The sequence below is a fragment of the Scyliorhinus torazame genome, chromosome 17 (assembly GCF_047496885.1).
Source record: "Scyliorhinus torazame isolate Kashiwa2021f chromosome 17, sScyTor2.1, whole genome shotgun sequence".
In the NCBI taxonomy this organism is placed as follows: domain Eukaryota; kingdom Metazoa; phylum Chordata; class Chondrichthyes; order Carcharhiniformes; family Scyliorhinidae; genus Scyliorhinus; species Scyliorhinus torazame.
The window spans coordinates 48,549,565-48,575,348 of NC_092723.1; the positions used below are offsets into that span (position 1 = coordinate 48,549,565).

The 25,784-nt window shown below is 41.2% G+C and overlaps 1 protein-coding gene across 2 annotated transcripts in view; it reads right to left on the reverse strand.

Moving 5' to 3' along the window:
- Positions 1-390: 390 nt before the first annotated feature.
- The window catches only part of lgr6 (leucine-rich repeat containing G protein-coupled receptor 6), a 377,645-nt gene continuing 352,251 nt past the window's right edge, over positions 391-25,784 (reverse strand). The window contains exons 12-18 of one of the 2 annotated variants that reach the window (XM_072480397.1): positions 23,777-23,842; positions 22,551-22,622; positions 19,729-19,800; positions 16,817-16,942; positions 14,531-14,691; positions 7,789-7,869; positions 391-2,627 (exon numbers count right to left, since the gene is read on the reverse strand). In XM_072480397.1, the coding sequence (XP_072336498.1) occupies positions 1,369-2,627; positions 7,789-7,869; positions 14,531-14,691; positions 16,817-16,942; positions 19,729-19,800; positions 22,551-22,622; positions 23,777-23,842 (1,837 nt within the window). In that variant the 3' untranslated portion in view covers positions 391-1,368. The remainder of the gene's footprint in view (positions 2,628-7,788; positions 7,870-14,530; positions 14,692-16,816; positions 16,943-19,728; positions 19,801-22,550; positions 22,623-23,776; positions 23,843-25,784) is intronic. The other variant, XM_072480398.1, reaches the window with a different exon arrangement.

Below are 25,784 nucleotides of genomic sequence, written 5' to 3' on the forward strand. Positions count from 1 at the left end.
ATTTAATTATAATATTAAAAAATCAATCAATTGACCATTTGTTAAGTTTTTTTGTATCTTAGCTAGCAACAACAAGCATTGTCGGGTGACAAAGGAATATTAACAATGTCTTCCGGTGTATTGACAGAGTTGACTAGATAACAGGAAAAGTCCTGAGTAACGTAATACTAAATTAAATCAATCAGGGTATTAAGAGACCAGCATTGCTGTTGGTTAAAACTTTATTTTATCTAAAAGTACTTTTTTATAGATAGATAGCATGCTGCTCCATTTAAGCCTTGTTGTTGCTTGCCATAATTACTGGAGTTAAACAAAAAATGAATAAAAATGGAAATGAAGAATAAAAATGCACGGGAGAGCTCTGGATACATTAATACATGACAAAGCAAGTATATGAAAAGAATGATTTACTTTGACATAAATTTGCTAAGTTTAGCCTCTTGAAAACAGAGTACAGTACATATAATATGTACATCCAAATAACTATCTATATTTTTACAACTAAGCAGTTTAAACAGTTCTTATAAAAAAGTAACATTTTTGTCAGTAAAGGGATATATAGTGTACTAGGAAGAGGTAGTTTTACTATACACCATTTGTTCTGCTGTCCAATTGTACAGAAATGTAGGATTTATAGTGTTTCTATGCAGAAAGTTTCTATTGTAATAAATATATTTCTATTGTTCAGTTAACATTCACTTCTACCAAGATATCAAAATATTTTTTTAAAATCGGTATTTTAAAGCCATCACATTACTCATGCTTTCCTATCTGAATACGATAACATGTGAGATGAACAATTTTACTATTTGCCCTTTGCTGGAGTAATTTGTCAAATCTACCAAAAGAAAATATTGTAAAAATATAGTGAAGAGTATATATGGCATTATGTTGTCATATAACTCAGCAAGCTGCCAACAAATTCCATCCATGTTTTTAAAACGGTATACATTTACATTGGATCATTAGGAGTCCTGTGATTCAAGTGCTAATGGAATTTCCCTTTAATGAAATCAACACTGTGATATACATTATTTCTTAACATTGTACAGTGACTTTTAGAAGCCTATAAAATAAGTGGTCCCTTGGTTCTGGGCTCATACGTGCACGTGTAGCTTTGCTATTCACACACTTACCAGCCAAAAACCAGCTGAAGACCAGTTCATATCTGTAACGTACCCCTGACCATCCATTATTTTACTTAAATTTATGGCAGTCCTCTTTTGCTGACTGATTGAACAGCTACTCGTAGTTGTTCCCAATATTGTAATCCTGTTTAGCTGTCTGCTGTTACCTCATCCAGTTCTTCGTATCATCATGTAATTCCCAGGGGATTGTGCCTCTCTTGGGATTACTTAGTTCAGATATTTATACATGAGATGTGAAGGAAGGTCCTTTGGTTGGATAAAAGCTGATCTGAAGGTTGTTATGAGCTTGTTCTGTGTTCTCTGAAGTAATCAAGAGCTCCTCATCGGTGAAGCAGGATTGTCGTGTTGAGTGGCTCTCTTCCTTGCCATTGCCGTTCCTCTGTTGGCATGGAATTAGAGTGACAGGAGGAAATGGATAGGCCTCCATCATGTGGCGATGACTTGACAGAACTCCAAGGCCATTAGTTGAATCAAGAATGATTTCATTATCTGCAAAGGTCATCAATGCCAGGGTGGAATCACATGACTGTTTGTCTATGTCTTCTGAAGTGAGCGAATCTATGCTGCCTTGTTTTGATTGGCACCTTTTCTGCCATTTGTACTCATGGAGCATGCGCAGATCCTCTTTGAAATGTGGGTTGAATAAGAGATAAAGCAAAGGGTTTAGGCAAGCAGGCAGTGGGAGGACCAGAAGTACGATTGATTTAATTACCTCTGGGCTGATTAAGAAAAGGTTGAGCAGGGAAGAAAATGTAAGAAAGGCCACGGGACAATACAGGATACAGTTGGTAAAGATCAGCCAAGCTACATGCTTAATCATGGCACAATCCCAGATGCTGTCAAATTCTCCTTTCATGAGATCACAGTAAAGTTTGGTGTATGTCCCAGTTATAACAAGGAAGCAAAGGATATTCATCATGATTAGAGCCACCATGAAACCGAGAGTGGAAGGTTTTCCATCAGGGATAGGCGAGGGGAGGCAAAGAGGCGAAGTCCCAAATTCTCCAACTGAGCACAGAGGCAGCGTGGCTGCAGTGAATGATAGTACCATGCAGCAAAAAGCAGCTACTTTCACACTACTGAAAGATGGTGATTTTCCGTATGCTCGGACACAAGACACAGAAATACTGCACTGGACAGCAGCAAGAGTCAGGAACAGGATGGATGCTTCGGAGGCAAATACGGATACAAATCCAGTGATTCTGCAGCCCAAGCCAGTTTCCCATTTTGCACCATGCTTTGCAAATTGCCCAAAAGTCATTGCATCAACAATTGCTAAGGTGCCACTGTACAACCCTGTCAGCATATTGGCTCCTGCTATCAGACCAATCACAAATTTCACTGGAGAGAGATAGCTGGGTGATCCAAATATTGTTGCGATGACTAGTCCATTGCATACCAAAGAGATAAGAACTATACCCCAAACTCCAAGGCGTATTATCCAGCTTTCAAAAAGATATTCACATGGATTAAATGGACCTGTAATTTTAACAATGAAATGTTAGAAATACTGAAATCTGAATATAAACACATCTTAGTTCATGTTAGACCACAAGACCATAAGATTTAAGAGCAGGGTTAGGCCATTCGGCCCATTGAGTCTGCTCACCTTTTGATCATGGCTGATATGTTCCTCATTCCCATTCTGCTGCTTTTTCCCCGTAATCTCTGATCCCCTTATTAATCAAGAAATCCCCTTATTAATCAAGAACACCAGATTTGTGCTTCAGGTGCGGATACTTACAGGGTTACAGACCAAGAGAGGGAAGGTGGAATTAGACAGAATAGTTCTTTCTTGCAACGTAAGAACTGGGAGCAAGAGTAGGCAATTTAGCCTCTTGAGCATTCTGCACTGTTCAATACGATCATGACTAATATCATTATGGCCTCAACTCCACCATCCTGCCCGTTCTCCGCAATCCTTCAACCCATTACTAATTAAAAATCTGTCCGACTCCTCCTTAAATTTACTCACTGTCCCTGCATCCACCACGCTCTGGGGTAGTTAATTCGACAGATTCATGACCCTTTGGGAGACCTAGTTTCTCATCAACTCTGCTTTAAATTTGCTACCCCTTATCCTGAGACTATGACCTCGTGTTCTAGAATTCCCCACAAGGTTAAGCATCTGCTCCATGTCTACATTACCCATGCCATTTATCATCTTACATACCTCAATTTGATCACCCTCATTCTTCTAAATTCTAGAGAGTATAGAGGCCTAAACTGCTCAACCTCTCTTCATCAGACAAACCCCTTCAGTGGGATTCTCCATCGGTGGGATCCTACACTTTGCCGGCAGCGCACCCATGCCCACGGGTATCCCGACGGCTTGGACGTGGTCACAATGGGAAACCCCATTGGCCAGCTGCGGTGATGGAGCATCCCGCTGCTGGCAGGGGCGCGACATGCCAGAAAAGAGAGACTCACCCCTTATCTCTTGAATCAATCTACTGAACCTCCTCTGAACTGCCTGCAATGCCACTACATCTTTCCTCAAATAACGGGTCTAAAACTACAGACAATACTCCTGGTGTGGTCTCACCAATGCCTTGTACAGTTGCATCAACACCTCCTTACCTTATACTCCATTCCTTTAGCTATAAATGCCAACATTCCATTTGCTTTCTTAATTACCTGCTGTACCTGTATGCTAGTTTCCTGCGACTCATGCACTAGGACACCCAGATCCCTCTGCACCGGTGCACCCCGAAGCCTCTCCCCATTTAGATAATAAGTTGCCTTTCCATTTTTCCAAGAATGGAAAAGTGTATGACCTCACATTTATCCACATTAAACTCCATCTGCCACATTTTGGCCCACTCACCTAACCTATCTATATCCATTTGTAAGGTTCTTATTTCCTCATTGCAACTTAATGTCCCACCTATTTTAGTGTCGTCTGCAAATTTGGCGATAGAATCTTCTATCCCTGTATCCAAGTTGTTAATATAGTTTGTTAATAGTTGAGGCCCAAGGACCAAACCCTGTGGCATCCCACTATTTAAATCTTGCCATCCAGAAAAAGTCCCATTTATCTCGACTCTCTGTCTTCTGTCCATCAACCCAGTCATCTATCCAAATGACCCCGAATCCCATGTGATCTAACCTTGTGTATTAACTTTCTCTGTGGCACCTTATCAAATGCCTTCCAGAAGTCCAGATATACTACATCTACATGATCCCCATTATCCACTTGGTTAGTTACATCTTCATAGCAAATTTACCCTTCATAAAACCATGCTGACTCTGATGGATTGCCTTTTGACTTTCCAAATGTATTACTTCCTTATTACTTCCTTGATAATTGAGTCTAACAATTTCCCAACCCAGATGTTAAACTAACTGGTCTGTAATTTCTGCCATTCTGTCTTCTCCCTTTTGGGATAAGGATGTCATATTAGCATTTTTCCAATCTGCTGGAACTTTTTCCGTGTCCAAGGAATTTTGGAACATTTTTTTAAATTATAAATTTAGAGTACCCAATTCATTTTTTCCAATTACGGGGTAATTTTAGCCGGGCCAATCCACCTACCCTGCTCATCTTTGGGTTGTAGAGGCAAAGCCCACGCAAACAAGGGGAGAATGTGTAAACTCCACACGGACAGTGACCCAGGGCCGGGCTGGAACCTGGGACCTCGGCGCCGTGAGGCAGCAATGCTAACCACTGCGCCAGGGAATTTTGGAATATTTTAACCAAGGGATCCAATATCTCCAGTGCCACTTCCTTTAACACCCGAGGTTGTAGGCCATCAGGCCCTGGGAACTTGTTTGCCTTCAATTCCAATAGTTTGTTGAGTACTGTTTCTCTATTAATGTTGATTGTTTTAAGTTCTACCCTTTCTATTACCTCTGGATTACCCATTCCTATAGGGATGGTACCAGTATCCTCCACCATGAAAATGGAGGCAAAATACTGATGTTAAATACTGATTTAACATTGTGGTAGTAGATGTATTACGGTACCTGGTAATGCTGGAATACCATTGGTAGAAATTGTATGCTTCCTATTGGTCAAGCGGCATGGTAGCTCCGCCCTGCTAGGCGGGGTATAAGAGCCCATGCCACCCCAGCAGCCTTCATTCTGTACCTGAGCTGCTGGGGGAAACATCTAGCTTATTAAAGCCTTCAGTTGTACTACAACCTCACTTTAGTGGTCATTAATCGTGCCTCAAACATCTCGCATCTCCGCCATTTCTGTGTTCCCCACTATTAATTCTGCGGTTTCATCTTCCAAGGAACCCACATTTACTTTAGCGACTCTCTTCCCTTTTATATACCAATAGAAGCTTTTGCTATCCTTTCTGATATTTTGCACTAGCTTTCTTTCGTAATTTACCTTAGCCCTTTTTATTACTTTTTGGTAACCCTTTGTTTACATTTGAAAGTTTCCCAATCTTCCAGAATGCCACTGGCCTTTACAACATGGTATGCCTTATTTTTTTGTCTTTATATTGTCCTTTACCTCCTTGCTCAGCCATGGATGCTTTTTTACACCTCTTACTGTCTTTCTTCATCTCTGGAATATACTTTAGCTGTGAGGAATTGAGTACCTCCTTAAACAATTGCCACTGCTCATCAGCTGTCCTACCTTTTAGCCTTCTTACCCACTCTACTCAGGCCAGATCTGTCCTAATTACAGTCTGTCTACAAAATTATGAGGGGCATAGACAGAGTGGATAGTCAGAGGCTTTTCCCCAAGGTAGAGGGGTCAATTACTAGGGGGCATAGGTTTAAGGTGCGAGGGGCGAGGTTTAGAGTAGATGTACGAGGCAAGTTTTTTTACACAGAGGGTAGTGGGTGCCTGGAACTCGCTACCGAAGGAGGTGGTGGAAGCAGGGACGATAGTGACATTTAAGAGGCATCTTGACAAATGCATGAATAAGATGGGAATAGAGGGATATGGACCCAGGAATTGTAGAAGATTGTAGTTTAGTCGGGCAGCATGGTCGGTACGGGCTTGGAGGGCCGAAGGGCCTGTTCCTGTGCTGTACTTTTCTTTGTTCTTTGTTCTTTGTTTTAATGACAATGTAATTACCTTTATTTAATTCCAGAATGCTAGTGTGGGACTCCACTTTCTCACCCCCAAACTAAATTTTGAATTCTATCGTACTATGGTCACTATTCCCGAGAAGACCCTTAGCTATGAGGCCATCAATTAATACCTCCTCCTTGCACAATATCAAATCCAGAGTAGTCTACTCCTTGGTTGGTTCCACAAAATATTGTTCCCAGAAACGATCTCTAATACATTCAATGAATTCTCCCTCGGAGCTACCCTTGGCAATTTGATTAATCCCGTTTATGTACATATTAAAATCACCCATGTGAGTTTGTTGCATCATTTTGGTTGATACGTTATAACCACTTTTTAAAATTAAATTTTTAGCGTACAGTTGCAAATATTTAACATTTTCTTCTCTCAGCTAGAATAACGGTTGGATTTCGTCAACTTGGATGGGTAGCTTGAGTTCCGAAACTTCACGACTTGCAACACAACTGCCTTGGTAAAATGTGATGCATGAGATTTTTACTCCAGGAAAGGCAGGTGTGAGATGATGTCAGGATCACTGATGCCAGAAACAGATGTTTGGAGGTCATGGCTGTGGTGACGATAGAGGCGGGCTCTCTAGAAGGCCCCATTCTGTCTCTGGGGACATGCTCCCAATTATTTGACATATATCAGGGCCCCTAGCCCTCACCCCTCACAATTCTATCCACCCCTCTGTCCTCCATCACTTCTCATACTTTTCATGTCAAATCAATGTCATATCTTGCGCCCTAACCATCGACCATGGCTCCCTTGTCAACGCCACATACACAGAGTAGCATTCATATGCAGACCTCAGGAGCCATGTGGAGACAAAAATATACTTCTCAAATTCTAATACCGCTCTCACTATACAGCGTATACAATTAAAAAAGCTTTCATGCATGAAACATCAAAGCGTTCCACAATTACTTAATCTCTTACAAAACCAATTTCTGCTCGTACCTCTAATCGTTTAATAGTCACTTTAAGTGTCAATAAAACTATGGACTCAAAAAACACTGCTGTGATAATTGTAGCATTTGCAGCTCAGATAAGCATTCATAATAAATAGTCCTTAGGGAAATGTAAATAAAGAGCTCTATTGAAACTGCTTGAACAAATGCTACACCCGCTGGTCTGTTAATCTAAGCAGTCCAGCAGAGTTTGTTTTTAAACAGCCACTTATGCAGCCAGTTTCCTTTATTGATAAAGAATGGGGCATTTTTTAAAAAAATCATGTCAGTAAATAGATCTCATTAGCCCCTCAGGAGCATTTATATTTACTCAATACATTTGAGTATGTGCTAAGGCCCTTGCAACAGCTAAACTGGGGTCTCTTTGCCCTCAGTACTAAGTTCAAATGTCCCTGTTATGTTTAAGTATTCAATATTGTGAGAATTTCCCCACCCACTTTCCCCTACTGGCAAAAATGGGATCTGTCCGAAATGGGGTTGGGAGTTTAGGTTCAATTCGCCATTTGTAAACATTCGCTGGATCATCTCGACTCATCGAAAATCTAGCTCTAATGCTTTACTTTTGTAAGTTTTCAGGGTGTGCTATTTTTATTACCTTTGCTTTTTATATCTCGTTAGAATTTTGGTGACTCACCTGGGGCAGGTGTGCACTGAATACTGGGATGCAGTTTGGGATCTTCCACATCTAACTGGAAGTCATCCATATCTAAGTAAACTGGATAGTTTTGCAAAAAAAACAGATACAGTGTTAGAATCTTGGTTTGAGTGAATTTCAGCAATGCCATCAAAAACATCATTCAGTTTGTGAACATCACATTACATTGTCTGAGTACAATTACAATACCTTCATAATTGAAATAATATTCAGCTCTCCTAAACTGTATTTCCCCCAAAATGGGTTTTTTTTGCTATAAAAACCCTTCATTATTACTGATGATTTTTGATCATAAAGTGCAACTCCATGAATCCAGTAGGGAGTGGAGCTCACAGGGAGCATAGCTCTGGCTCTACCAACCCTCTAGTCAGGACTCTTGTCAATGGTGCACTGACTACTGGCCTTCGGACCTTGGGCTTGGTTTGAATGGAATGATGGCAAGATGCTACTGAACATTTTGGAGATGTCTCTCAGTCTGCAGACTCTTACTCCTACCGTTAGGTCTGCTCCTCTGCTGATCAGAGCGGAGTCAGATCCATGATGCAACATGAGTGCTTGTCTAGAATCAACCTTCATGATGCTGTCTTATCACTGGGTGCCAGCTCATGTTACTTTCCCAGTCAGTTCATTCACATGCCTGCTCATATTGGTGGCAGGATACTGTCCTGACTGCCCAGTCACCTGAAGTGGTGACATAACCAGGTAAAGAATCCTCCAGGGACTCGGATGCCTTGAGATAAACACCACCTTGATTTCAAGAGGTTAATGACACCATGCTACAATCAATCACTACTAGTTTCGAAGGCACTCAGGTAGTACAGAATAGGTTAAAGGACAAGTACCAGGACATGTTGGTAAGAAGACACACCTGTTATAAATATATAAATGGGCACACTTAAACCGCATCTTAAAAGTGAAGTTCAGTTTTCTGAAGAAAATGTGTACTCTGTTTGGTTTTTGGTGGATGCTGATATTTGGAGGTCTGTCAGCAAAGAGTGAGTTTGGGAATTTGAATCTAGGTGGGAATTGAATCAAATCAAATCAGTAAGGCAGCTCCTTTTACATTTCAAGAGTTTAAATTAATCTAGAATTGGGCGGTATAGGTTAACAAGGGCTGCCTCACCCACTCACATAACTGGTTGGCAGTTAAGTGTCAGTCACTTTAAATCTACCTTGATCTAAAAGCAGGTGGGGGAGAGGAGTCAACTCAGGCCAATTTAAAAAGAGCAACTTGTAACTCACTCCCAGTGAGTTCTCCCAGAGAGCTAGAGAAGACATAGCCAGAGTGAGACATCAAAGAGTGAGTTTGGGAATTTAAATCTAGGTGGGAATTCGAAGTTGGTGAGGGAGAAGTGCTTTTTATCCCTGGTAAGTGACTGGTAAGTAGTTTTTCTGTTTTCTTTTACTTTTCATTGGTATATATATTTATTTTTTCTTTGTTGTACATTTTTTACTTTTGGAAATTGTAGTTGAAGTTAACCGAAGGTTTAAGACATGGCAGGAGATCTCAGACCCGTGACATGCTCCTCGTGTGCGATGTGGGAGCTCAGGGACAGGTCCACTGTCCCTGGCTCCTTCATGTGCAAGAAGTGTGTCCAGTTGCAGCTCCTGTTAAACCGCTTGACGGCTCTGGAGCTGCGGATGGACTTACTTTGGAGCATCCGCGATGCTGAGGACATCGTGGATAGCACATTTAGCGAGTTGGTCACACCGCAGGTGAAAGGTACTGAGGGAGATAGAAAATGGGTGACCAAAAGACAGAGCAAGAGTAGGAAGGCAGTGCAGGTGTCCCCTGCGGTCATCTCCCTGCAAAACAGATATACCGCTTTGGATACTGTTGAGGGAGATGGCTCACCAGGGGAAGGCAGCAGCAGCAAGGTTCATGGCACTGTGGCTGGCTCTGCTGTGCAGCTGGGCAGGAAGAAGAATGGCAGGGCTATAGTGATAGGGGTCTCAATCGTAAGGGGAATAGACAGGCGGTTCTGCGGACGCAATCGAGACTCCAGGATGGTATGTTGCCTCCCTGGTGCAAGGGTCAAGGATGTCTTGGAGTGGCTGCAGGACATTCTGGGGGGGGGGGGGGCGGGGAGGGTGAACAGCCAGCTGTCGTGGTGCACATAGGCACCAACGATATAGGTAAAAAACGGGACGAGGTCCTACAAGCTGAATTCAGGGAGTTAGGAGTTAAACTAAAACGTAGGACCTCAAAGGTAGTAATCTCAGGATTGTTACCAGTGCCACGAGCTAGTCAGAGTAGGAATGTCAGGATAGATAGGATGAATTTGTGGCTCGAGAGATAGTGCAAGAGGGAGGGATTCAAATTCCTGGGGCATTGGAACCGGTTCTGGGGGAGGTGGGACCAGTACAAACCGGATGGTCTGCAGCTGGGCAGGACTGGAACTGATGTCCTTGGGGGGGAATTTGCTAGAGCTGTTGGGGAGAGTTTAAACTAATGTGGCAGGGGGATGGGAACCGATGCAGGAAGTTGGAATGTAGTAAAACAGGGACAGAAACAAAAGGCAGTAAGGGGGAAAGTGTAAGGCAGAGAAGCCATAGTCAAAAATCATAAAGGGCGACAGTACAAGGTACAGTGACTGAGGGGAGCTCAGTGAATAGGACCAGGAATACTAAAAGGAATAAATCGGGAAGTAAAAACATTAATGGTAAGTGACGCGGCAGGTAGTTACATGAAGATATGGGTGCAACGACAAGGAAAATTAGGAGAAAAGTTAAGATTCAGAACAGAGGTAAAAAAGCTAACATAAATGTACTTTACCTGAATGCTCGTAGTATTCGGAATAAGGTAAATGAGTTGATGGCGCAAATCACCGTGAATGACTATGATTTAGTGGCCATTACTGAAAGATGGTTAAAGGATGGTCACGACTGGAAGATAAATATCCGAGGGTATCAAACTATTCGGAAGGGCAGAGTGGATGGTAAGCGAGGTGGTGTAGCTCTGTTATTTAAGGATGACTTCCGGGCAATAGTAAGGGATGACATTGGTGCTAAGGAGGATAAGGTTGAATCCATTTGGGTGGAAATCAGGAATAGTAAGGCGAAAAAGACACTGATAGGAGTAGTCTATAGGCCACCAAATAGGAACATTATGGTGGGGCAGGCAATAAACAAAGAAATAACTGATGCATGTAGAAATGGTACAGCAGTTATCATGGGGGATTTTAATCTACATGTCGATTGGTCGGTTGAGGCAGTCTCGAGGAGGAGTTTATAGAATGTATCCGCGATAGTTTCCTCGAACAGTATGTAATGGAACCTACGAGGGAACAAACAGTCCTAGATCTGGTCCTGTGTAATGAGACAGGATTGATTAATGATCTCATAGTTAGGGAACCTCTCGGAAGGAGCGATCACAATATGGTGGAAGTTAAAATACAGATGGAGGGTGAGAAGGAAAATTAAACACTAGTGTTTTGTGCTTAAACAAAGGAGATTACAATGGGATGAGAGAAGAACTAGCTAAGGTAGACTGGGAGCAAATAATTTATGGTGAAACAGTTGAGGAACAGTGGAGAACCTGCCAAGCGATTTTTCACAGTGTTCAGCAAAGGTTTATACCAACAAAAATGAAGGACGGTAGAAAGAGGGAAAATCGACCGTGGATATCGAAGGAAATAAGGGCGAGTATCAAATTGAAGGAACAAGCATACAAAGTAGCAAAGATTAGTGGGAGACTAGAGGGCTGGGAAATCTTTAGGGGGCAACAGAAAGCTACTAAAAAAGCTATAAACAAGAGTAAAATAGATTATGAGAGTAAACGTGCTCAGAATATAAAAACAGAAAGTAAACGTTTCTACAAATACTTAAAACAAAAAAGAGTGGCTAAGGTAAATATTGGTCCTTTAGAGGATGAGAAGGGAGATTTAATAATGGGAGATGAGGAAATGGCTGAGGAACTGAACAGGTTTTTTGGGTCGGTCTTCACAGTGGAAGACACAAATAACATGCCAGTGACTGATGGAAATGAGGCTATGACAGGTGAGGACCTTGAGAGGATTGTTATCACTAAGGAGGTAGTGATGGGCAAGCTAATAGGGCTAAAGGTAGACAAATCTCCCTGGCCCTGATGGAATGCATCCCAGAGCGCTAAAAGAGATGGCTAGGGAAATTGCAAATGCACTAGTGATAATTTACCAAAATTCACTAGACTCTGGGGTGGTCCCGGCGGATTGGAAATTAGCAAACATGACACTCCTGTTTAAAAAGGAGGTAGGCAGAAAGTGGGTAATTATAGGCCAGTGAGCTTAACTTCGGTAGTAGGGAAGATGCTGGAATCTATCATCAAGGAAGAAATAGCGAGGCATCTGGATGGAAATTGTCCCATTGGGCAGACGCAGCATGGGTTCATAAAGGGCAGGTCGTGCCTAACTAATTTAGTGGAATTTTTTGAGGACATTACCAATGCGGTAGATAACGGGGAGCCAATGGATGTGGTATATCTGGATTTCCAGGAAGCCTTTGACAAGGTGCTACGCAAAAGGTTGCTGCACAAGATAAATATGCATGGCATTAAGGGGAAAGTAGTAGCATGGATAGAGGATTGGTTAATTAATAGAAAGCAAAGAATGGGGATTAATGGGTGTTTCTCGAGTTGGCAATCAGTACCTAGTGGTGTCCCTCAGGGATCAGGGTTGGGCCCACAATTGTTCACAATTTATATAGATGATTTGGAGTTGGGGACCAAGGGCAATGTGTCCAAGTTTGCAGACGGCACTAAGATGAGTGGTAAAGCAAAAAGTGCAGAGGATACTGGAAGTCTGCAGAGGGATTTGGATAGGCTAAGTGAATGGGGTAGGGTCTGGCAGATGGAATACAATGTTGACAAATGTGAGGTTATCCATTTTGGTAGGAATAACAGCAAAAGGGAGTATTATTTAAATGATAAAATATTAAAACATGCTGCTGTGCAGAGAGACCTGGGTGTGCTAGTGCATGAGTCGCAAATAGTTGGTTTACAGGTGCAACAGGTGATTAAGAAGGCAAATGGAATTTTGTCCTTCATTGCTAGAAGGATGGAGTTTAAGACTAGGGAGGTTCTGCTGCAATTGTATAAGGTGTTAGTGAGGCCACATCTGGAGTATTGTGTTCAGTTTTGGTCTCCTTACTTGAGAAAGGACGTACTGGCACTGGAGGGTGTGCAGAGGAGATTCACTAGGTTAATCCCAGAGCAGAAGGGGTCGGATTACGAGGAGAGATTGAGTAGACTGGGACTGTACTTGTTGGAATTTAGAAGGATGAGGGGGGGATCTTATAGAAACATATAAAATTATGAAGGGAATAGATAGGATAGATGCGGGCAAGTTGTTTCCACTGGCGGGTGAAAGCAGAACTAGGGGGCATAGCCTCAAAATAAGGGGAAGTAGATTTAGGACTGAGTTTAGGAGGAACCTCTTCACCCAAAGGGTTGTGAATCTATGGAATTCCTTGCCAAGTGAAGCATTAGAGGCTCCTTCATTAAATGTTTTTAAGATAAAGATCGATAGTTTTTTGAAGAATAAAGGGATTAAGGGTCAGCCATGATCTCATTGAATGGTGGAGCAGGCTCGAGAGGCCAGATGCCCTACTCCTGCTCCTAGTTCTTATGTTCTTATGGGAGACTTCTCCTGGGCCTGATTACTGAAATGTTACCTTTTTAAATAGATCTCTTAGGAGACACTTAAGGGTGTGGCACGATGCACAGCCTCTGGAGATGGATTAATTAATTAATAGTTGGTCTATGGTTTACCTTTTATCTCCAAAAAAGTCTCTTGCTATTCAAAAGCTGGGAACTTAATCACTTCCTGATTTTCTTTATTCTGTCTTGGCGTGTGGGTATTGCTTGGAGAATTTATTGTCTACCACTAGTTGCCCTGAGAAGATGGGATATGTGACTGGACAAATCAAGCAGGTAATTTGTCCCACTCTAATGCGAGATTAGTTGAAGGCAGGTACAAATCTGGTTTAAATGACAACATTTCTGGACATGCAACTTTTGCCTCCATTATTTTTTCATTTCCATATATGCATTGCGTTAGGGCAATCGGTTCTTTCACCAAGCACTAGTACAGGAGCGCGAGATGTATTTTAGAGTATCTCTGACCTATACACAAATTGGGCTGTTTTACAATAGATTTACACCAGATTTTTACATAGGATTACATGTACAGCACGGGAACAAGCCGTTACTCCCAACCAGTCCATGCCAGTGTTAATGCTCCATTTGAACCTCCTCCCATCTTTTCTTATCTAAGTCTATCGTTTATCCCCATCAACCTGAAATGCATCAATATTATTCGCTTCAATTATTCCCTGCAGTAGTGAGTTCCACATTCTCACCACTCTTTGGGTGAAGAAGTTTCTTCTGGATCCCTATTGGGTTTCTTGGTGATCACATTATATTGATGGCTTCTAGATTAAGCTGATCTCCACAGGAGGAATCATTCTCTCTGTATCCCCTCCATTGAAACCTTTCATAATTGTACAGGCCTCAACACCCCCCCCCCCCCCCCCCCCCGACTTCTTTTGTCAAGTGAAAAGGGAGTCAGCCTGTCAATCCTTTCCTGATAAGATGTACCCACACATTTCTGGTATCGTCTTTGTACATCTTGTCTGCACCCTCTCCAGCACCTCTATATTTTAAAAAATAACATGGTGTCAAACCAAAACAGAATTTCAGCCACTGAATTCATTCCGTATGCTAGAATGTCAATATTCTACTTACAGTTACTGTCTGGTGGGACAGGAAATACACCAATCGCTCTTTTCTGGGCATCCTCATCATCACCGAGAGTAACTTCTGCATCCCACAGGTTAGACTGTTTGTAGTTATTTTTGCAGGATCCATATGCACAGCACTGATAAGCATATGGCATTTCCAGCACTCTGTATGCAAGATACAAACATTGCAATTAATTTACAAGTAGTAAGCAGTATTAAGTTTAAATCCACATAGTACTACTGTACATTTACTGTATAAGAGGTCAGTGAAACCTTTCAGGATTTTTCCAGTGATTGCAGTGGAGTATTACATTCTTTTGTTTGCATGATATAAGACTGGGAACAGTATTTATCTTCTCCTGTTTTCCCATAGGCAAAGATGCTGTTACATGTTTAAATTGTTTTATTTCTTCCTGTCATATTTTGGGAGACTAGTGCTACGTGGAATTGACACAGAGGACTGGTCATGTAGTGAGACTTAATAGGATAATTTTACCTATATCCTCCTTGGAGAGTACCTTTAATATAATTAGAATTAATGTTTTGGCAATTTGGAAAGCCTCATCAGTCCGGAGAAGTGTACTTACATTGTTCCGAGACTTTATTTTAATTTGCACATTTTACAAGTAGCTTTATGGTACCACTGCTGAACTACCACAAAGCAACATTGGTCAGGCCCCTGTGAAAAGAAAATTTGTTTTGAAAGATCTTGGTTTTATTTTTATCCAATAGGTGCCAGAACAACAACATGAGGAAGGCAACTATAATGAGGACAGATATCGGTTTGCTTTGTTGAAGTGTAACAGTTTGTTGTGTGTTTCCAAATAGCATTAATGATTTGGCATATGAATTATTTGCTGGGAACAGTCTTCCTCACAATTTCATATAGCTACCTTTAATTCAACTCTTTGAGCAAATATGCACAATTCACTTGAACAATTTTATAAGGACTAACTGGGAACATATTTTCCCACAATGATTCCCCATGGACTCACCTACTGGTTTAACAGGATGGTTATATATGATCTTAGTGGTTCAGTAGGATGTATATTAGCCTAAGAGATTGATTAGATTATTAGGCTTTATATATTTTAGCAAACTGTTAACTGAACCTGAATTTTTATGGTTTAACATTGTTAAGGCAATGCATTTACATTTTAAAATGTTTTAATTTCCCTTCAGTTTTTTTCTTAATCAGTACAGTACAGTAATGCTTTGTGCATATGCCAAATGTTTCATTAAAATGATCAGCAGGAGGAATTTCACTCCCTTTGCCAATGCATTGAGACTTTCATATCTGTCATGTCCGAACATACTGCATGTCTAATGTTGTCGTGATGAGAGTTGCCAGGTCTCAAAAGTTGGCCGGAATTCTCCAGCTGTTCGCTGGGGGCAGGACTCTCTGTTCTCGCCGGCAGAGCACCCTTGCCTGGGGTGGGTTTCCTTGTGGTGTGGCGTGGTTTCAATGGAAATTCCCATTGACAGCGGCGGGAGCAGAGAATCTGCCACTAGCAAATGGTGTACCACCTCCCGCTGCTGGGAAGCTCACAGCCGGGAGGTCAGAGAACCCTGCCCATTAACTCTGTTTCTCTCTTTTTCAGTAAACAACAATAGGGCAAGTGGAATGACTTTGTAAAAAAAACCACTGAATTGTACAGTTCACACTCAGTTAACCTGTTACAGCAGTGCAATTCTTTCCCCAATATGTTCTGCTTTTTCTTGTTTGACGTATCAAATTAAAATGGAGGAATATGATCAAGCACAAAAAAATTATTTGCTTAATTTCCTCTTGTTTGACATGAAATGGACCTCATTAAATAAACGTTTTCCAAGTAGAATTCTCTGAGATCACATTTCCATATCAATGCTTACAATACAGGATAAAACAAGAATTTCGGGTGATGAATATGAATGGCAAAACTTTTGTTGCCAGTTCCATATTCACGCTCCAATCAAGAGGACAGGAAATTCTGGTCGCCATATGTAATGACATCACCAATGCAGGCATGAGGGCTTCCTCTAATCAGCATTTTTAATACAATTGCAAAAATGTTCAAAATCTTTGCTAAATGCTACTTAATATAGAAAAAAATTCCCTTTGTGAATTAATCTCTCGTAAAATCGTGCCCCTTTAAAATTATGCCAGGCCTGTTGATGACTTACACATGCAGTGTAAGCTGCCACATTGATAAAGGGATGGTAATTATTTTATTCTGTACCAAAGTATCAACCTTTCAAGCTCTAGAAATGAGCATTCTGAATTAAATGATTGCATTCCAATAAATCCTACCTTAGCTTGGGGAAGTTCTCTTCTGAATAGGACTCTGAAAGTGCTAGATTCCCTTTTAGTTTTAGATGTGTCAATCCACTTAGTCCATTCAAAGGGAGGGAAGAAAGTTGGTTGAAGGTCAGGTCCCTGCCAAACATTAGATATGTTAAAGATTTGCGGTTAAGGGTAAATTCGAAATGAATTGAGTATTCAAATAGCACAGGAGGTCACTGTTTATTCACAGAAGCTCACAGACCTTTGCATTGGTAGTTACTTATTCATTACAGAGCCGGTACCTCTGACTGTTGGCTGTGGTACTGAGACCCACCTAAATAAGGCATTTATCTTAGTACTTCTGGACTCAATGTACTCCTGGTACCAATAGCCACCACTGTTCTGGGCCTGATTACTGAGTTTACATACATATATATATATAAACATCAGCAATTGGCAGTTTTTCAGTCAGGTAAGGGGAGATAATTCGGGGGAGAAAGGAGGAATTCAGGGGATTTGGGAGCCCAAGATTTCATTGTGTGACTCGGTGGAGCATTTTGGGTTCACAAGAAAATCAAAAAACTCTTTTTTTAAAAACAACTTTTCCACAGCAGCCTCCAGTTCCTGGCAATTGTGACATGAAAAACAGTCACTGCTTTACAGCACAGGTCTCCAGTTGAAACAACAGAGCAAGCTCCAATAATGCCATCAGAGTCTGTTCTGCATATTTGAAGAGCACCCTGCTGACTGGGGTGAATGTTCTTGCTGCCTGCAAATTTGGCCGAATGGGAGCAAAAAGGGAGAGGAGAAGACCCCTTTTTTTAACCTATAAAATCAGGACCGTGAAAGTTACTCAAGTCAGCGCAAAATCTTTTGTCCTGGCTTGTCCGTATCCCCTCTGCAATTTCTTTGAACCCTTTTAATACTGGTATCCTAGCATGGCTCCCTGGAAGAGATGCCATATTTCCTTCCCCTCCTCCTATGGGCTGTGAGCAATTGTTCAGATTGCTGTCATTAAAAAATGAGATTAGGTTCTCAAAATACCTTGGGCTTCTTGCCAAGGATTTCAGGTTGGCGGTATGATTGCTGCATTCACTATCTGCCCAAAGTCTGTCCGATCTAAATATCACTTCAATTGGTCCACTTTTGTGCCTCCATATATGGATGATATCAAGAGTATAGGGAGCAGACAGCTACTGTAGTATTCAGTGTTATCAACAGCAAAGTCCGAGTTACCCTGGCGGATGAGAACAATCCCCACACCTTCTCACCAATATCAATCTGATTGTAAATGACGTTAAAATTAAATCCTTCAAAAAGCTATTTGTGATTATCTGGATATATTAAAAGATGGGAAAGTGTTGCATGTGGCTCAGATGTAAGGTTGCCAATCCTCCAGGATTGGCCTGGAGTCTTCAGCAATTGAAGATCAATCTCCAGGACACTGCTGTTTGTAACCCCAAAGAAAAACCATAGGGACATTAATAAAAGATGGTTAAAAAAATATAGATTTGAAAATTTCCCTTTAACATATATAAAAATATTGAAAGGGGGTGTGGGGAAAGAATGTTTGGCTGACAGTCGAGCATCATCCAATTGGGTGATGTGCATTTTGCTTTCCAACTGGTGTAGGAAGACAGTGCATCACAACGATGGATATGTTGGCTGACTAATAGCTGGAGCATGGGCAAGTCGAGTGATGGAATCTCCAGTTTGATCCCATTTAATCACAGTTGGCAACCCTACTCAGATGTCAAAGTTTTATGAGAAAGAAATCTGTGACAACAATAACAACATACATAGCGCCTCTGATGCAATGAGTCATCTCAAGGCTTCACAGGAGAATTACAAAACAAAGTATGACACAGAGCCGCAAAGGAGACATTAGGGAAGATTACCAAAAGGTTGACAAAGAGGAAGGTTTTAAGAAATGTCTTAAAAGAAGGCATGTGAGGTGGAAAGGGGGAGAGATGTTGGGAGGGTGTACCAGACCTTACGGCTCTGGCAACTGAAGGTTTAGCCGCCATAGGTGGAGTGATTATGATTGGGAATGCACAAGAGACTAGATTCTGAAGAGAATAATTTTCTCAAAAGGTTGTGGATTTGGAGGAGATTACAGCGATAGGGAGGAGAAAGGCCATGGCGGGATTTGAAAACAAGGATAAGAATTTTAAAATCAAGACCTTGCTTCACCTGGAGCCATTGTATGTGAGCGAGCACAGGACTGATAGGGGTAGGGGATCTGCTGTGAGCTAAGATATAAGGAGCAGAGTTTTGAACAACCTCAAGTTTATAGAGAGGGGAATGTGGGAAGCCAGTCGGAGTGTGTGGGAATAGTCAAGTCTAGAGGTAACAAAGATTGTGTGAGGGTTTCACCAGCAGGTGGACTGAAATGGGGCAAAGTCAAACTATGTTTTGGAGATAGAAATAGGTGATCTTCGAGATGGCATGAATATGAGGTTGGAAGCACATGTCAGATCAAAAGTGATATCAAAGTGTGGACAGTCTGGCTTAACCTCAGAGTGTTGTCAGGGCGAAGGCTGGAGTTAAGTAACAGACTTTGAGGTGGGGACCTAAAACAATGGCTTCAGTTTCCCCAATATTCAATTGAAAATTATTAAATTCTTGTTATTACTACTAACTGAATGCAGGTTGCATAATCTTAGAATTGGATATATACTCTGTTGTCAAAAATTTGAAAACTGTTTGGAGAAATATGTCCAGTGCCTACAGTGGTTATACAAGTGAATTGTATATTATAATGAGACATCATATAACAGGAATTTCGCCCCATTACAGGTTTATAAATGGCTGTTCATGTTCGCTTAAAATAAAATGTTGAATTTTTAACACTTATCCTATGATGGGACACTGAATTTACTTTGCCCCTAGTATTATAACTGCTTACATAACAAGTAACAGTAAATGAAAATACTTACAGCTTTATTAAAGAACGCAATGAGACAAAGGCATCAAGGTGAATGAATGCTATTTGATTCCAACTAAGGTCTCTGGAGTGAAAACAAAAGTCATTCGATAAATATCCAATTTATGAATTGATAATGCTAGCCACAGTATGTAAAGCATGAACCTCATAACATGTACAAGAAAATAAAGTGCACACTGCACTAAATCAAAACTTTGCATTCTAGTGTCACATAATTGCTGAATTTTTGTGACTTTCATCATCAGCTGTCTTGAAGTGACTCTCAGAACAATTCTATAGAGTGAAGGTCAAAGAATGTGAGGATTGGTGGGTGAGTATAAAAGCTTGCGCTCCCTCCAGTGAAATAAACAGAATTCCAGCTGTAAGCCACTAAATGTTACAGTGGAATTGCCCATCATTGCATGTACTGAAAGCATAGCATGTAAATTCAGGCCTAACCTTGTTTAATTGATTGCAACTCGATAATCTTTCCCTCACAGTCTGTGATGAACTGAGGTAGTTTTCACACAACTCTTGTGAGAGCACAAATTATTTTACATTTGGATTGTGATGTTGTAAACTATCAAGACATGTATGCTTGTACCAGATTAACAGTTCCATTCTCCTCTATCTTTTTACACTTTTCCCTTAAGATGCTTTCCTATTTCTCTTTTAAAGCCTATTATGAATTCTACTTCCACCATGATTTCTGATACAGCATTCCAAACCCCAACAATCCTCTGCATTGATCCTCTGCAGGGGGATGTGAGTACAGGCAAAAGTCTTGCTGCAATTGTATAGAGCCTTGGTGAGCCCACATTTGGAGCATTGCGTACAGTTTTGGTCTCTTTACCTATGGAAAGGTATACTTGTCACAGAGGGATTGCAACAAGTGTTCACCAGACTCATCCTTGAGATGGCTGGATTGTCATATGAGGAGAGATTGAGGTGGCTGGGCCTTCATCCTCTAGAATTTAGAAGAATGAGCCGACAAAATTCTTACCAGGCTTGAAAGGGTGTGGGAAGGATGTTTCCTTTCACAGGGGGGGATCTAGAAACCAGGGGACGCAGTCTCAGATTAAGATGCAGACTATTTACGACTGAGATGAAGAGGAATTTCTTCACTTAGAGAGTGGTGAATGGTTGGAAATCTTGGCTCCTTAACTCTGTGGACCTCAATCATTGAGCACATGCAAGACAGAGCCTGATGGATTTCTAGATATTAAAGTTATCAAGGGTCATTGGAATGATTCAGGAAAATGGTGTTGAAGTGGAAGATCTTACATGCCGAGCATATGAGAAAGCACAATTTTTGGACCCTGAAAAATGGGGTCATTTTATACACTGGGTCGACTTATATGTTGTGATTTATGGTATGCGCTCTGCCTAATTTACCCTCCATTGACTCGGCTGAAAAGAAAAATCAGGCACATATCACAGTCAGTAGCAGATTCAGTAGGTGAGATTTTAAACTCACCCTAAACTCAATTGCCCATACAAAGACTGAAGGGCCAATATTTCCCATTTTTACACCTTGACCATGTTAAAATATTCCCTATGGGGATCAAGCCCAAATCATCAATGAGTTTCATTTTTACAAACCCATTCTCCACTATCACTGTCCATTCCAGCTCCCATTATGATACAAGGGCAGTGTGAATCAACATCTAAACATGTAAGGTGTTCAAATGATTATAGAAGTGATTTATTATCACTCCACTCAGAAAGGTATCTTCAGCGGACCCAAATTTGTAACATAAGCCAAAGTGCATTGTTAATATTTCTGCCATTCCTTCATCATTCAAATGAATTCCTTTTTTTATCTTTTCTCAGCCCTACCCTCACTTTAACTAATCTTTTACTTTTTATCTGTTTATAAAAATCCTTTACTATTTCCTTTTATGTTGCCTACCAGTTTTTCTAACAATGAGCCTTTGTCTTTGCAGTAGCACTCCTACATCTGAGTCAGAAGTTGGAGGGTTCAAGCACCATTGCAGACAGCTCTGGCAAGTGGAGACGAGAATATGGTCTACAGCTATTGCGTTGACACCCAGTGGGGTACTTGCCTACTCAGAGTGATCGGTAACTCATTAACAATGTGTGACGCCCAAGAATAGAATTATGTATTTGGAATACCTATTATGGAGGGGAAAAAAAAGCATCTTCACTCTTCTAAAGTATTCCATTGACTGTCAAATCAAATAAGTCAGAATTAGTTTTTAAATAGTTTGTAGATAAACATAAACTCTTCGAAATAGACAAGGAACAGTTATGGAAACTCAGTTAAACAGTTTAATTGGGGTCGGCAGTTTGAAACATAAGATGCAGATGGGCTATTGTCTGCCAAGGGTTAACGTTTTGTAACTGAGGGTTACATCTGTGAGAAAAAGTCACTTTCCCACACAGCCTGTTGAATCAGGACAATGAATACAAAAGGAGCAAATGACTACGAACAAAGTTTATTTACTGCTGCAAGTTATGGTATTTCATGCTGGAGGCTGATTCCTTCTTTGTCTTTTCCAATTGTTTATGGCCTTTTATGACAAGAATGCAGGTAAAATGTAACTATGGCCTGGACACGACTCTGAACTAAAGGCAAGAAGAGGAAGCAATTTTTTGTCTTTGCAACCATTTCCCAATTATTTAAAACATCCGCTGTTAAGAGCAACTGATGCTACACCTACAAAGAGCATTCACAGGCATCTAATTTTATATGACTGCCCGTGTGATTGAGTTCCAGCTTGGTTCCTGGAATCGGGTTTCTGCCTTATCAGCAGAGTAGTAAAACTTCATTTGGGAAGACTGCTTCAGGAAAGAATGTGAAAAGCTACTCACAGAGATCGCAGAGCCATTAGCTGTTGAAACGTGTCAGCTCTGATTTCAGTGATTCTATTGTGCTGTAGGCCACTGAAAAGACAAACAGTACAATGAGATCAAGGTTTCAAGACATCACTCTATTTTTCAGGGGACAGAGGGAAAAAAAATCAATCATTTTGGCATGAGGAAAGGCAAAACAAAGCGGAAGTGGTTTAGTATCAAACGTTAAAGAAGTGACTTAATGTTAAACAGAAGATATGCTTCCATTATCAGATCTTAGATAGATTTCCCCACCATTTTGTATTCCTGAGGGCACTGACTCATGCTTGGGGTATGACTGCATGGGTACCAGACACTCACCATTATCTTGCCCAAGAGGTGTTTCTTTACCTGTACAGCCTGTGATGGTTGCCAGGCTCTTTTGCTCTGGGCGACGTTGAAGTCCAACCTAATCTGATACCCAACATGTGCTCTTTCTAACCAGGGTCACTGATGCAAAAGAGCCCAACTCCTTCATCTATAGACCAGGAGCACTGAGACCATTTCTGTTACTCTCATTACTGCCTAGCCTGAGAATAATGGGGGTTGAACTTTCTGGATCGGCCAGGTGCTATTATGTTTATTTCAATCTACATGAAAAGGAATGAAATTGGGTGAAATATTCTGCGTGTTTTGCAGTGGTGGAGGCAGAGGCGAAGGCGGCCTGCTGTCAAATCCCGGTCATTAGATTTCCTTGGATTATTCATCACATAAATTTATCAAAACGTGAAGGAGCTACAAAAGAAACAAGAGCTGGTTCATGGAAGAATAACTGGCTGGACTGCCTCTTCCATGGCCCTGCTTCAGCTTTAAGCTAATTTAGAAAGTCAACATTGAGAGTTGGCTCCTTCTAGGCAATCATTGTTACCCGAACAGGCGCTGGAACGTGGTGACGAGGGGATTTTCACAGTTACTTCATTGCAGTGTTAATGTAAGCCTACTTGTGACACTAATAAAAATTATTATTATTATATTCTCAGCGGCACTCAGCCACAGGATCTGATTGCCCAAGCATTCCTTGAGTGCAGAGGAAGGGAATAAACTTTTTTGAAAACAATAATTTGTAAGATGGACAGAAGTATGAAGACAGCTAACAGTGAATAATGGATAAACAATCATGCAAGATGAAATACAGCATTTAACAGCAAAGTATGAACACTTAAGGCTATTATAGAAAATTGCATTCGCAGAAACAAAGAACTTACATCTCTTCAAGCTTCTGGCAGTTGTGAAAACTCGGTAATACATGAATTTGATTGTATGATAATTCCCTGTGAACACAAAACATTTTTGTTTATTTAGCCATGATTTGGAAAGGCTGCTAAATGTTTAGGTTACTACCTAGGAAGCGCAAAATTGTGTTGATCTTGGTATGCTTGAAAACTAGCAATAAAATGACTGGCACTGTAAGCAGATGTAATAATAATAATCTTTATAGTCACAAGTAGGCATACATTAACGCTGCAATAAAGTAACTGTGAAAAGCCCCGAGTCGCCACATTCCGGCGCCTGTTCAGGTACACTGAGGGAGAATTCAGAATGTCCAAATTACCTCACAGCACGTCTTTCAGGACTTGTGGGAGGAAACCGGAGCACCCGGAGGAAACCCACGCAGACAGGGGGAGAATATGCAGACTCCGCACAGACAGTGACCCAAGGTGGAATCGAACAAGGGACCCTTGCGCTGTGAAACAATAGTGCTAAGCACTGTGCTACTGTAGATGGCCATGTGACATGCATAGAAGAATCACAGAATCCCTACAGTGGAGAAATAGGCCTCTAAGCCCATCGACTTTCCGGAAGAACACCCCACCAAGGCCAAATGCCCCTGCCCAATCCTGCAACCCCACCTAACCGTTAGACACTAAGGGGCAACATCACATGGCCAATCCACCTAACCTGCACATCTTTGGACTGTGGGAGGAAACCTGAGCACCCGGAGGAAACTCACGCAGACATGGGGAGAATGTACAAACTCCACACAGTCAGCCAAGGTTGGAATCGAACTCAGGTCCCCAGTGCTGTGAGACAGCAGTGCTAAACATTCTGCTACTGTGCCGTGAAGGGAAGGGGTGATTTCCAGTCCCAGAAACTAAAACTAGGTATAATATCTGGTCAAAATTTGCAAGTGGCAACCTATTTAAGATTGTGTGTGAGCAAATTTGAAATTTAAATTAAATCCTTGAATGGTTAAGGCTGTCTTGTGGATCAGCCAATATGGCCAGTCAGTTCGAAGCCTCCATTGCAAACGACTACACTGAATTCAAATAAAAGCAAAATACTGCGGATGTTGGAAATTTGAAATAATCTGTAGAAGGGTCATAGGGACTTGAAAAGTTAACTCTGTCACTCTCTCCACAGATGCTGTCAGACCTGCTGAGTTTATCCAGCATTTTCTGTTTTTTATTACACTGAATTCAAAGTTGGTTAATATTTAGCATTAAATTCCAATCAACAGCGGATGAAAATTGTGAGGTTTCTTTACTAGGTGCCTGATCTGCAATGGTGCTTTTACACCTGGGCGGCAAGTTGAAAATCTACCCTGATGAGCACTGCTTCTTTATTCTTTCATCGTTGGCACGGCCAGCATCTGTTGCCCATCCCTAATTGCCCTCAAAATAAGTGGTTTGCTGGGCCATTTCAGAGGACAATTAAGAATCAACCATTGTGCCTGCAATGGTTCCCTGAATGAGCATTTCATCTGGTGCCATTCTCCTACCTTCTCCCCATAACTCTGCACATTATTTCTTTTCAAATAATTGTCAAATTCTCTCCCGAATGTTTCGATTGAACCTGCTTCGCCCAAATTCAGACAGTGCACTCCAGACCCCACTGTGTGAAAAAGGTGTTTCACATAATGCTTTTGCTTCTTTTACCAATTACCATAAATCTGTGTTCTCTGATTCCCAATCTTCTGCAAATGGGAACAGTTCCTCCCTAACTATCCTTCCAGGTCCCTCATGATTTTGAATATTTTTAATCAAATTTCCTTTTAACCTTCTTTTCGGCAAGGAAAAGAATCCCAACTTCTCCAATCTACCTTCATAGCAGAAGTTTCTCAGCACTGGAAACTCTTCTGTACTCTCTCCAATGTCTTCAGATCATTCCCAAATTGTGATGTCCAGAACTATATGCAGTACTCCAACTCAGGTCTAACTAGTGTCTTACACAAACTCAATATTTTATATAGCAAATTTCCTTGCCTAAAGTACA